This window comes from Cucumis sativus, chromosome 7, assembly GCF_000004075.3.
Source record: "Cucumis sativus cultivar 9930 chromosome 7, Cucumber_9930_V3, whole genome shotgun sequence".
NCBI classification, from domain to species: Eukaryota; Viridiplantae; Streptophyta; class Magnoliopsida; order Cucurbitales; family Cucurbitaceae; genus Cucumis; species Cucumis sativus.
This window is the reverse complement of record NC_026661.2, coordinates 16,875,634-16,889,163: the sequence shown is the minus strand read 5'-3', so window position 1 is coordinate 16,889,163 and position 13,530 is coordinate 16,875,634. Positions and strand designations below refer to the sequence as shown.

At 28.8% G+C, this 13,530-nt stretch overlaps 1 protein-coding gene and 1 long non-coding RNA gene across 2 annotated transcripts; both read right to left on the bottom strand.

The window, feature by feature from the left end:
* Positions 1-7,882: 7,882 nt before the first annotated feature.
* On the bottom strand, positions 7,883-8,592 carry LOC116405305. The gene is made up of 2 exons (XR_004218481.1): positions 8,227-8,592; positions 7,883-8,109 (listed from the first exon to the last, which is right to left on the bottom strand). It is a non-coding gene; the product is annotated as an uncharacterized LOC116405305 (long non-coding RNA).
* Positions 8,593-9,018: 426 nt separating this feature from the next.
* LOC101220070 (protein root UVB sensitive 2, chloroplastic) lies at positions 9,019-13,300 on the bottom strand. Its single transcript, XM_004148905.3, has 9 exons — positions 13,164-13,300; positions 12,975-13,094; positions 12,578-12,666; positions 12,196-12,280; positions 11,626-11,685; positions 11,387-11,480; positions 11,121-11,218; positions 10,629-10,808; positions 9,019-9,988 (listed from the first exon to the last, which is right to left on the bottom strand). Exons 1-9 carry the CDS (start codon positions 13,173-13,175, stop codon positions 9,440-9,442), a joined length of 1,287 nt encoding a protein of 428 aa, XP_004148953.1. The 5' UTR covers positions 13,176-13,300; the 3' UTR covers positions 9,019-9,439.
* Between the last annotated feature and the right edge of the window lie 230 nt (positions 13,301-13,530).

The window sequence follows — 13,530 nt, the reverse complement described above, 5'->3', positions numbered from 1 at the left end:
TTTTTATTTTGCATTGTAGGTCGTTGGGCTTTTTTTCGTTTTTGAATTGTTATATACAATGTAAATAGAATAATTGTAATGGATGACCATTTGAGGAATAATAATTAAGGATATAGCAACATTTAAAAAATATTGCAAATATAGTAAAACTATCGCTAATAGACTTGTATGATCTATGAGTGATAGATCAATTTTTACAACATGGTCTATTAGTGATAGACCCTATCATTGATAAAATTTGACAAATTTTGCTATATTTGTAATTTTTTTAAAAGGTTGTTATATACTTAATTATTTTGAATTTAATGGCTAAATTTGCAACTATTTCATGTAAATATTTGGCTGTTTTGTTGTATATTGAAAAGACCCCTAAAAAAGATAAATTGTTTTATTTCTTTTTTTGTATATTTGAAAATGTACGTTGAATTATATTGTGAGCAGTGGTAATATATTGTTAATTTAAGAAAATTAATTTAAATGACGGGACTCATGAAAATATGTACAAATATAGCAAAATATTACAATCTATTTGTAATAAACAACGATAGACCAAAATAAACTTTCATTTGTGTCTGTTTTGATGATATAGACAGACACAAATAGACTATCGCAGTCCATCTCGTAGAAAAATTGTGATATTTTCTTTGTTTTATAAATATTTTGATTAATTTTGTTATATTTGAAAAATATACCTTAATTTAAATTATAACGATTACACTTAGAGATTTTATGTAATCTCAATTAAGGGTGTTTAAAAAATCTGACCCAAACACTAATGGTTGAATTGGGTTATTTTTGGTTGAGTTTAATTGCAAAATTTAAAAATATATATGTTTCAAGTTGAGTTGAGTTACAAGATTTAGTAACTCGCAATCCAACCCGAGTTTTTATTTATTTATTTATTATTATGATTGAATGAACTTTAAAGGTATAGACTTAAAATTTGCATAAAATGTTTTTTAATGCTTTTTATTCATATTTTGAATGAATTTGAATCTAAATTTAGATTCTACGTAAACTTAACTTAGGCTTCATGTATTTGATGATAAACATTTGTATTTTGCTTCTTGTTTGTTTGATTATAATTTTTAAAAAACTTAATGTAACCTATTTAGGTCATCTACATAAATATCGTCTTGTTCACTACAAAAATTCAACTTTTAGTACAGAAAAGAAAGAATGAAAAAATAGTTTAAATTATGAAAAAAAAGAGCAAATTAGTGACCCAATCCGAAAATTATGGATTGAGCTGGGTTAATTAGTTTTTGTCAATCCGAAGACCTCATATTTATCCATAATTTACCTCTAACCCCATCCGATCCGACTTTATTTACACCTCTAATCTCAAGAGTCAGATATTATTGTTAACTTCAAAGGCATTTACGCGACAACATACAACTATGGAGGTATTTTTTTTCTCTCTATGTTATATTAAAAGGTAGAAAGAAAAAAAAACTAAAAAATTATAGTGATATATGTAAACACAACTCTTTGGTTTTTTAGCAACGTTTTAATTAAATTTCTTTAGTAGATTAATAATTTTGAGAATCATATATTAATTTTTTTTTGTTCTCCAGATTTTCTCATACAAAATGTAAATATTTTAGAAGTATGTCACATCATATGTTTTAGTCAAACATTTGTTCAAACATATATATATATATATATATATATATATCACACTATTATTTAGTTTAAATAATATTTGAGAGTTATGAACTTTATTAAACTAAAAACACACACATATAATTACATAATATAATTAAACACATCTAAGAGTATTTCAACAGTTAAATTTTAAGAGAATACATTTAAGAGTAGGCATATTTGAGGTGTATAGGTGTAAGATAAAAATAAATAGAAAAAAAAACTTATTGAATTTTACGATAAATGTGTAAACTTTAATAATAAACTTAACAGTATTCAAATTGAGTTATTTAAAACTAGTTGTAATTAAAGTTGGGATGCAATACATTATTATCGATAATTTCGGGTGTATATTTTTTAATAAAAAAATAAATATACAATACATACGTGCTTCCCATAAACTTTACTCTCTTGTAAAATAGAGTAATAATTAATAGACTATAGTTTCAATCTTCATCTTTATATTTTATATATATTTGATGGTTCATGCACATTGACACTGCAAAAGAGTAAATAAAGATGAATATACTTGATAATCAATTTCTCCTCAGCTTAAGATTTTTTTATAAAAGAAATTAAATGTATTTTCTTTATTGTTTTAATAATAATTTTCATATTTGCGATATAACATCTTAAGTTTGGAAGGAAACATAGATAAATCGATATTACATTTAAATAAGAGTGTGGATCATCAAGTCATGAAAGTATGATTAAAAAGAATTGAAAGTTACTATTCATACCAACCAGAAGTACTACCTTTATTTTCGGTGGCTCAATTATAGAAACTTCGAAGTTATGCGATTTTAGCTTGAAGTAATTCTATGTTGGGTGACCTCTTAAAATATATGTTTGGTCGGATGAACAAAAAAAAGAATATTTCTTTTTCTTTTTTTTTTGTTATTATTGTTAGAATATTTCTTTTTCTTTTTTCAAATATTTTTACTGTTTATTATGCACAAATTACGACTTTAAACGTTATATTTATAAATATAACAAAATTTTAATTTAAATCGTAGGTATATCGCACCCAATACCAAAAATAAAAAATAAATTTAAGTGGATTAATTATATAACAAACCAAAATATCTTTATTTTCCTCATATTTTCTTTTGATTATTATTTCTATATATATATAACATTTATGTGAGTAATTTTCAAATTGTTCATAAATGGTTAAATTTATATTTCAAAACATGCCTTTAATAATCCAAAATTAGTTTAATTTAAAATTGTACACCTTTAGATATAATTTTTATTTCATCAAAATCGTTTATGAATCATTAAATTGCACATACTTCATAATGTTTTTAAATATAACAAAGTCATAATAATTGAAATGTAGGTTTAAAGCAGATTTTGTAGTAGAAAAAATATATAAAGGGGATATTAAACATTTATAATAAAGCAAATGCAAACATATCATATATATGATTTTGCTAAAAGGTAAAAGGTGTACAAAATAAAAAGTGTATGTTAAACATTAATTCATAAAGCTAATGCAATATATCTTAATTATATGATTGCTAAAAGGTAAAGGGTTTACAAATATAATTAATATACAATTAAGCATAAAGCAATAATTATATATAATGATGTACTTTAGAATTTTCAAAAGGTTGGTAGAAATCCAATATCAACTTTTGTACAATAATGGAATAGAGTGTGGAAGTGGAAGTGGTGAATTTATGAATAATATGGCTTCATTATTTCCTTATCTACACAAGTTTTGGTCACTAAAGTAAATTAAGCAAAAGTTTGTCACTAATAATTTAAGAAAAAATATCATTTCGCCACATTTTAAATGACTACGATTTTTAATTATTTTTTATGATAAATGGTAATCGACATGTCATGTCCATTAAGTTTTCGAGTTTTACTTACTAATAACCTATGATCACATTAGGAGATGACTTTACCAAAGAAATATTAGAAAATTTAATATTTCCCATATCAAATTAAACTCTTGAAAACTCAAATAAAAAAAAATGGAATACTTGACATTAATTCAAAATAAATTTTAAACATGATAGGTTTTATTGGAAAAAGGTTTAAATCAAAATTACTTTTTAAAAATCATTCTAATAGTGAAGTGATTACCGAATTTTTACTATTTTCTATCTTTTAAGAAAAAGCATATACTTTATTTACTATAATTTGCATCCATTTGTTCATTTTTGAATGGAATCATTTATATATTCACAAACTAGAATGATTTTTTTTTCTTAGAATTGATTTCATGTTATAGTTTTAAATAAAATCTAATTTTGTAGTAGAAAAATCTAATTCTTTCCACTTGGGTTATGTCCTTCGAAGGTGTATATATATATATTAACATTTTAAAAGTGTTAGATATTAACCCTATACATACCTACATATGTTTATTTATTACATACAAAATTTACCTAAAAATAGAACTCAATTTATTATCCTTGATTATATAATTTTGAAGGTTGTAATAGAAAAAAAAAAAAAACCTTTATCATCTTAATCATGTTGGGAAAGAGCACACAATATATATCATTTCACATAAACAATAATTCAATAAATTTAAACCCAAAACTTTTATACGTAATTTAATATTAACGGTGGAATGTTTAGAGATAAAAAAAAGAAATGTTTATAAACACGCGTAAAAGTCAATCCAAACTTTTATTTTAAAATTTCAAAATATTACCTATACGACTTGTTTGAATACACTAATTAATGTTAATTTTTTTTATAAATATATGAATCAAATGCTTAAAACTAAATTAGAGCAATTTTTCTTCCATTCTTTTTTATATTTAGAAAAATTCTCCGTATATATTTATTTTCTGTTTTGGAGAGATTTTTGGTGACAAAAAGGAAAATACGGATATCCCGACATATTATTGAGTGTTGGGAGATAGGGTCTCCTGACTCTCCTTTGATGTCATAAGGTAGGTATCAACGACTTCACTATTTTTGAACGTTGCATGTAAAACATTGGGCATTGTAAGAACATGTCTGACACTATTAATAACATGTCGAGAATAGGCACACAACACTCAATGTGTATATATATATGGCGTCGGCAAAGGAAAACAATTAAATAATTATTGTACATGAAAATTATTTTATTTAACTAATTTTTAAACAAATCAAGTAAAAATAACTAATTTTTATCCCCAAAATATAATGAAAGGAGTAGAAGTAAATTAAGCTTTTTATTTTGGAAATAAAATTAGTGTCGGTGGGGAATGGTAAGTGACGTTGGCAATGATTCAATCTAATATTTCCATTGTTACAAACAAATATATATATAAATTCATATAACTAAAAATATTATTGTCCCATACTTTGCCATTTTAGTCAAATTTCTAAACTAAAACATGGAAAAAACACATTACTAAATGTTATATAAATTATCATCATTTGAAAACTATGCATTGGATAAAGTTTATTTTTTATGTGATACTTCATCCATATTCAATACTTCTTTTCTTTCCCACAAAAAAGGACTAATCAATTTCAGTATATTTCAAAAGCTTATTTTAATTTCCTTTCATTTTTGTAAGCTTTCATTTTAATTACTCCCTATATAATTTAAATATTTTATTCTAATATTTGTAGTTTAGTACAAAATTTTAAATATAACCTTTTTTTGTAGTGTCAAAACATACCCTACAAGAAATTCTAGATCTCCTGACGTCGTCACTTAATGCGTTGCAAGATATATGTCAACTCTCAACGTTGACACTAATGTGTCGAAAAACGTATGCCAGCTCCCGACGCTTACTCTAACACGTTGGAAAATAGTGGACTGATCAAAAGAATTATTTAATTAATGATGATGCATATCCTGACGTTGTGCATGTACGCGTCGAGAGAGTTATAGGTACTCCTGATGCTTTACTAAACGAGATTAATGGGGACCGTCCGGCATTTATCGGAGTGTGTTAGGGGTTCAACTTTAATACCATTCTTCATATCTGTATTTTACAGACTGAGGAAGGAGAAGAAAAAATCCTTTGAACGCCAAACGCTGCTCATGCCCAAATCTCAATAATTTGATGCATTGGTAGAGCCACAATTTCTTGTAGTAAAGTTAGCTTTGTTTAGTAGTATTGATATGTTCTTCGTTCTTAGAGATCGAAGGTTTTTAATCTCCCTCCTATTATACATGTGTCTCTCTATATATAACATTTGTAATATTATGTTGAAATTAACTAGAATGACGGTTTTACATTTATGACGATTTTATATTTCAAGTTAAAAATAATCGTGACCAAACAAAGAAGAAGAAATTAAACTTTTTTATGAAATTTGTAATAGTTCTTAAATTGGGTTAAGAATAAAGAAAATTAGAGAGAGGCAAATTACAAAAAGGGTTGTGGTAAAAGAGAAGTGGAATTTTCTTGAACACACATCTCTTTTTGAAAACTTTAATCCTAAAATCTATATTTTTCTTACATATGACCCATTTTCTCTTTGCCCAAAAATAAAAAAAAACCCCACTTAATTTTCTAATGTATTTTCTTTTACCAAATTCATGCTTTATTACAAGTTGTCTATTAAAAGTAAATCAGTTTGACCATTTTATATAATGTGTAATTTTATTTAAAATGTTACCTAAACATCCATATATCTTTCTCTATTGCTACATCAAATAATGAAATGGGCCACATAATAAATGCTAATGTTCTTCTTCATTATCATTTGCAGTATTTTAGAAAATTAGTATTAGATTGAATTACAAGGTCAAATGAGTATGATTTCTAATGTAAGATCGTATTAATTAGTTTGTAATGTCGTTTAAGGTGGAGGGCTTAAATCTCATTGTCTTTATAGTATTAAAACAAAGAGATTGAACTGTATAATCACTAAACTCAAATTAGAGAGATTCAAATTGATAATTTAATCAAAATTATTCATAGTAAGTTTATCAATTATCTTCTCTTTTCTAACTTAGAGTGGAGTCTTGGTTAAATGAAAAGTGTGTTTGAGAGTGTGTTGGATCTCACAAGTTGGACAAATGTTGTTAATTTTGTTAAGTATAATTTAAGTACAAAAAAAGCTTTAATTTAAAGTAATTAGTGGTTAATACTAAAACACACTCCTTTGTTTTGTTTTTGTTTTTCTCTTTAGAAGATATATGGTTAGTTTGTAGTTGCTTATACTTCTTCTATCTGTTTCAGATGACTTTTAATTAGGTTTCAACTTTTTTTTTTCTTTTGGTTGATACTTTAGTTTTTGGCTTGACTAATCAGGTTTTTGTGATATACACATACTTGGGGTATTATACATAACTGTTGTAGATTGAGTATTGTATTATTTAAATCATATTCATACTTTGACAGCAAGAGAGATTAATTTCTATGGATTGTTCGAGTTACAATGCTACAACAAATTATTCCTTTTTCAATGCCAAATATGATATGGAGTTAATTAATCTTTTGATGGCCTAACAGCCAGAGGCATCAAAGATCCATTAGGAGCGATGCATATCGATTTACCGTAAGGTGAAGATACTCATTTCCAACATCATATATACGACGTAAGAAGCTTAATACAGTCGACACACCTAATAAAGTTTTGGAATTATTTATAACTGTTGTAGGTTGAAATTTAGTTTATAGGAATTTCATGTAATGTTTTCAAATTGTGAAAAACTATATTGTTACGCATTTAAAAAATTATGTTTTGATTTTTTTAAATAAAAAATACACATCAACATCTTTTTTAAAAATACGATGAAACTTTTGAAAATATTTACAGATATAACAAAATATCACAATCTATCTGCGAAAGGTCACGGTACATTACTGTCTATCATGAATAGATTGTGAAATTTTATTATACTTTATAAATATTTTAGTTTATTTTGCTATATTTAAAAATAACTTTTTCATATTTAATAACTAATATGTGCTATAAAGGCCTTCACATTTTTTCTACCTCTTAACTAAAAAAGAAAGAAAGAAAAAAGCTAAACAAGTTCAAAATTCAATAGATTTTTAAGCACTCTTTTATGTCAATTGAACAATGTTCATGTTTGCTTGTATTTATTGTAACATATTGACTTGATTAGCATGCTAAAATATGATTTGGAAACTCAACTATACCAACTTTGAAAATAATTGAGTTTGGGTTAAATTGTTGGTGAAAAGAAGAAAGAGTTTAGTAGTCTTTGTAAACACCAATCACTCAAGCCTTTCAAAACTTGTTTGCTTTTCTTTGATTTTATTTTACCTACTTTGCCTACACTTTGAAAAACTTGAGATTAAACAATTTAAAATATATTAGTGCACACTCAGACTTATGTCTTATTACACATTATATTCATGGTTTAAGAATAGCTTTTGATTGCATCACTCCAAAATATGAAACACTACAAAAATCAAAGGTTCAAAGTACAAATTTAGTGTATGGACTTTTAGGTTTGTGTTTGTTGGTATTGAAAATTACCTCTCAATTATGATGCGGGGTCAAGTGAAAATCATCCTGAAATTAAACGAAACAACAAAACTAAAAAGCATAAAAATTTCCTTGAACAATTTTAAAATTTGAGAAAAACCATAACTCACAAAATGAAAAATCTACTGGGTGAAGAATTCTTACAATCATGCATAATCATCTTCTTGCTCCTAGTTACAAGAGTGGGAGTGATCATTAATTGATTTGCAAAGCTCGAAGTGACCGAACCTTCAACCTGTCGATTATGTTCAATTGATGTCTTTCATGTTTGAGAGTGATTATGGGACTAACTCAGAAACACAAACGATTTGTTTTGAGTGTTTGCTAAAGCTGGAGGGAGGCGACAAGAAAGAAAGGAGAAAAAAATGGTAGTATGCAGTTGAACAATTGTGTATATAGTTTGTGTCCATGGCAACAATCAAATCTCTCTAGTGAAAGATACTTTAAAAGAAGAGAAGAAAGAAAGGAAAGAGCAAGAAAGAAAGGAAAAACGGTGAAAATGGTTGGTCTTTGTGGTGAAAGATACTATATGGAGAAACACAAAAGAGTATGCTCATCAATTGATACTTAAAAAAAAATGGAAGGGATGAAATTTATATATTTACGAAAGTTCAAGATATAAATAGTTACAATTATCTAGTTCATAGTTTAAAATGATATAACTCTAGAAAAAACATGGGAGTATAAATTGATATTTTCCTATAAAGAAATTGACTTGAAATTTAATCCAAAGCCAATCAAACCTTTGAGATAGTCGGAAAGAATTTCGGACAAAAAACTTTAGGGAATGAGAAGTTTTACGAACATATCTAATTATCTTTCACCCTAAATAAATAGATAAAAGACGAAGAAGAAGAAGAAAAAGCTGTTGCCAACATAACATGTAATCAATTATGCCTAACGTATCAAATAAGGCAACAGTTATCACAAAAAAGATTGATGGTTCGATGTCTATCCACGATTGACCTCAGGAAAATAGACATTATGTAGACATATGAACTGTTGTAGTGATCTCCATGGAGAAAACTATAAATCAAAATTGTTGTTCAAACCAAACAAAACAAATACATTTTTATATTTCTAAACCTCCTAAAAACTTTTTATCCAACAAAAAAAAAAACCTACACAACAAAACAAAACAAAATCTTCCCAACCTTTTAATGGACCAATAATACAACAGAACTATGGTACAATTTAGTTCTCTTGCGAGGATAACATCAACTATTTCCTTAGTGCCATCACTGCCAACTTTGCAAATATCTAACTACGTTATGAATCTACTTTATATAGTCTAAGGGTTCTAATATCAACAGACCTAAATTAATCAAAGGCTAAAGGAAGTAAAGTGAATGAAGAACTACCAGGCAAAACGACTTCCCGCTCCATCAAGAAAACGATCGGTATACCACCCTTTAGCCTGAAGTTCAGATAGAAACGGAGTGAACACATCATTCATCTTTTCGTAAGCCTCGAGCAACACACTAGCAGTTGGCTCATGAGAAGGCTCTTTTATGTTTGTAGTATATGCAGCTACTAGCCACCCCCTCAATGCATCTTCACCTGAGGCATCATGCTCCAACACCATGTCAACCCATTTTTTACTTTGGTTCAAAACAAACTTCTCCCCAGGAAATATTTGTTTCATTTCAACAAGTTTTGATGGTTTAATAACCTCATGTAAAGCCCTTCCTACTTTTACGTTTCCAGCTTCCTCTATGAGTCTTCCAGGAAAAACAAGATCTTCTTGGTACCTTATGTCAGCAGGGCTTGGTATCCTTCCTGCCTTCACGAAATCAGCAACGATCATTGCCGTCCTCTGCGGATTCAACGTGTTTATCGGAGTTGCTCGCATTTGCTCTACAACACAGTATACATGTACGATTGAAAGGAGAGGTGCAGCTACTAACTGCAAGGAATAGAAATTAAAACCAACTAAATAGTTTAATCAAATGTATCTCATGCTTGAACCAGATTTACAAATAATAAAGCAAGATAGAAAAGCTAAACAAATAACTAAGGCACATTGCATTATGATCAAGGTGGGGAACTTACAATTAGGGCGGTGGGGATGAAATAAAAAGAATGGACTTAAGGAAACGAAATTATAAATGGTTCAAATCATTCCAACTTTGCTTGGACCAAGAGATATCATCTCAATCAATGAAATTTTGACTGAATGTTTCTCATAAGCAAGAAGGGCATGGAGATAACAAAATTCTCCATTTCTCTACGAAAGAGATTATTCCTAATTCCCATGCCCTAATTTCATTTATCTTCATTAGATTCATTAATTGTGGACATGAGATGTAAATCCAGAAGTTAAAAAAACGAGAGAGTAATGAACCACCTATATTCCCAAAAGTGGATTCTCTAGCCGAGAAGCTGCTGAAGAATAATGTTTTTTGCAATGATCAGACATAAAGGACAAATGCAGATAACAGAGTATACCACTTGATGATCTTTGACTAATAAATTTAACACCAAAAAATGCACGAGAAAATAGGAAAAAAAGAATAAACTGACGGTGGAAATTCAAAGAAATGTACCTTTCCTTGTATTGATGAACAAATAGTTGACGCTAACTGTAACCCAGCTCCAATTCCAACGACATTGAAGAGAGTGGAGATGGCCTCTCCTTTGGCAAAAAGGTCACTAAGATTGCCTTCTTTAGCAAATGAAGAATATATCGGTAATCTTGTTGCTCTTGCAGCAACTACTGCCATACCCTAGCCCCAGAAAAAATTCACAAAATAAAGAAGGCATATTAGTTCTTATGCTGGGTAACGAGAATGGAGGAATGCTGATAAATACATCATAATATTTGTCGATGTAAAAGAATAATATCGTTATCTTGACAGTATCAGTATATGATCATGATTCAAGAGAAGAACATTAGACAAGCTTGGTTTTTTGAAGTATTTTTTTTGGATAAGAAAAATGTTTTTCTTAATTATTTGAGATTTGTCCTACCATTCTTTTTTTTCTTTTCCCTTTTCATTTCGTTTTATGAAATCAAGGGAGTTAGAAGCAACTTAAACCTTTGCAAAGTTTCCTAACCCGGCCATCTCAAGAAAAAGATGAGGGCATAAGGGAGAAATAACTTCCAAGCCAGCTCCCAAGTCATAGAGGACATCAGCTACAACATAAAGTCCAATCATTTATAGAAGCGATTGTCAACAGTCACTTACAAAAAAAAGAACGCATGCGAGCCTACACACACAATATGGGACTCTGAGAAACAAAGTAATGTCCACATGAAAATGCTATCTTAAAATGAATAACAAATTGACACAGAGAAGAATACCTATAACTCTCCACCTTTTGGGCTCTGAATCCATTCTTGCACCTAAATTGCTGCATATAAGTTTTCCAACATGTTGCATCCCATCCTTCAAAACCTTTCAGGAAGAAAAAGAGAATAAGTTTTCTAACTGTGTACTTGTATTGTATGTATTAAGTTTTTAATAGTTTTATCTGATAGATGTAAAAATTATTTATAAAAAAAAACAATAAAAATAGTTGATGAACAATTATTGAACTTACCCAACTTACAACAGTAGCTTGTGCCGCTGTTGGCCGCAAGCCTGCAGCAAACAGCAGTGACTGAACAGAATTAAGAACATATATCAATGAGCATCATTCTACCATTTGAAGTGGGAAAGAAAATTAATAAAACGAAACAAAAAATTGAGAACAATTGTGTGATAGATATGTCATATGACTATTGCAATAACTTGTATGAGCAAGTGGTTATCATAACTAACACCAACAATCATACTTTTAATGTCAACAAGTTCGAGAATAACAGTTATAAGGGTAATTAACATGTAAAGTAAATGTCCATGCTCCAGAATCCCAAACCCTTTAGCATAATGAAGATTACAACAATAATTTAAATTTGTTAAGCCCAATCATGCATATGTGAGCACTGCCCATCTCTGTTTGGTGCCCTTCCATACTGAATCTTTCATAATAGAAAAAAGAACTGTTAGATTCCTTTTTTATCAACTTAAAAGACAATTTCATTAATGTATGAAATGTCATATCCCTATTTTAAAGAATTAATATGTAATAACAATGCTATACCAAAGATGGAAAGATTTGGATAAAGACCTGAGTTGACAGTACTGACAGAGCTGCACTAGTAACATGTTGCAAGGCTCGAAATTGTGTATACCTCAAATAACCTTCGCTGACACTGTTGGGTAAGATGCCAATAATCAAGTAGTTTAGGAAGGACAATTGTTCGTTTTACACGCACATATTCTACTTCATACTTCAGTGGTAATTGTTTAGGGAGTTAGTTTATGAATTGTATTTAGTGGACATTAGTTTACCTTTTACCTAACTACATTTCCTACTGTATTTGGTTGAGATTAGTTCAGCATTATTTCTGGTGCAATTGTGCCTTTTACTTAATTACATTTACTCATAATTTTTTCATTTTATTACAAATGCAACAGCTCTCCACCTTATATATTACAAATGAGATTACCTGTATGGGTATCCTGAGGGAAAAAATGTATTGAGGAAGGAATCAACGATACGCTGAATAGCTGGTCTTGAGTCATCAATAATCTTCACCTATAGAAATCAATTTCTTTTTTATATTAACAATCAATTTAAAGGTTATATAACTTTTGTTTAGATATCCATGAGTGTCAAAGTGGGTCGACTTATGCACACCTCAGTCTCTCTAAATCTCTAAATATCCGGCAACCAATTACCCACATTTACAGTAAATAAGCAAGAACACCATAAAGAAAAGAAGAAGAAATGATAATTTGGAAATGAAACAACCCCTGCGCATGACGCAAAACAGCATAAAATCTTGGAAACCCAATTAAAAAAAAAAAAAAGAACTTAAATGTGGGGTAAAAGCAGAAGCTCACAGAAAGATGACCATCAGGTTGAAATTGGCAGCGGCGGGAGACAGAGTCGGAGACTTCAATCCATGAAACAGGAAGAGAAGGTGATTTCTCAGGGTCCTTGTTGCGGGCACTGAACTTGTTCTGCGGAGTGGAGGAGATTAAGAAGAAGAAGATATAGAGTGGAATGAAAAAGGAAAAAGGAAATTGTACCAGCAAGTCCATGGAGTAAGACTCGGAATTTGGGTGAAGAGTGCGGCCTTGTCTTGAGAGAAGAAAATGCCGCCGTGAGAATTGGAGTTCAATCCATATATGCTTTCCTCCTCAACAAACTTCGGAACTATTTATGAATTTTCTTTCTATACTTTTTATTTTTTTTATTCTTTTACACTTAAAAAAGTAAACTAAACCAAAATATTTTTCAAAAAATTAATATTTTCAAATATAACAAAATTAGTCGTATCTCACCTATATGATTTTAAAATTTTAAAATTAGTTTTTATGGTTTGATATAAGGAATGGTCGCAAAAATAGTAAAAAGAAATTATTATAATAAAACTCATTTCACTCTATTTTCAAA

What these genes read in the sequence shown, in the direction of transcription:
- LOC101220070 (XM_004148905.3), bottom strand. An exon ending in CCCTCAGGATACCCATACAG is followed by an intron (nt 12,281 to 12,577) that starts GTAATCTCATTT and finishes CTTACCCAACAG; the next exon opens with TGTCAGCGAAGGTTATTTGA. An exon ending in AAGCTACTGTTGTAAGTTGG is followed by an intron (nt 11,481 to 11,625) that starts GTAAGTTCAATA and finishes TCTTCCTGAAAG; the next exon opens with GTTTTGAAGGATGGGATGCA.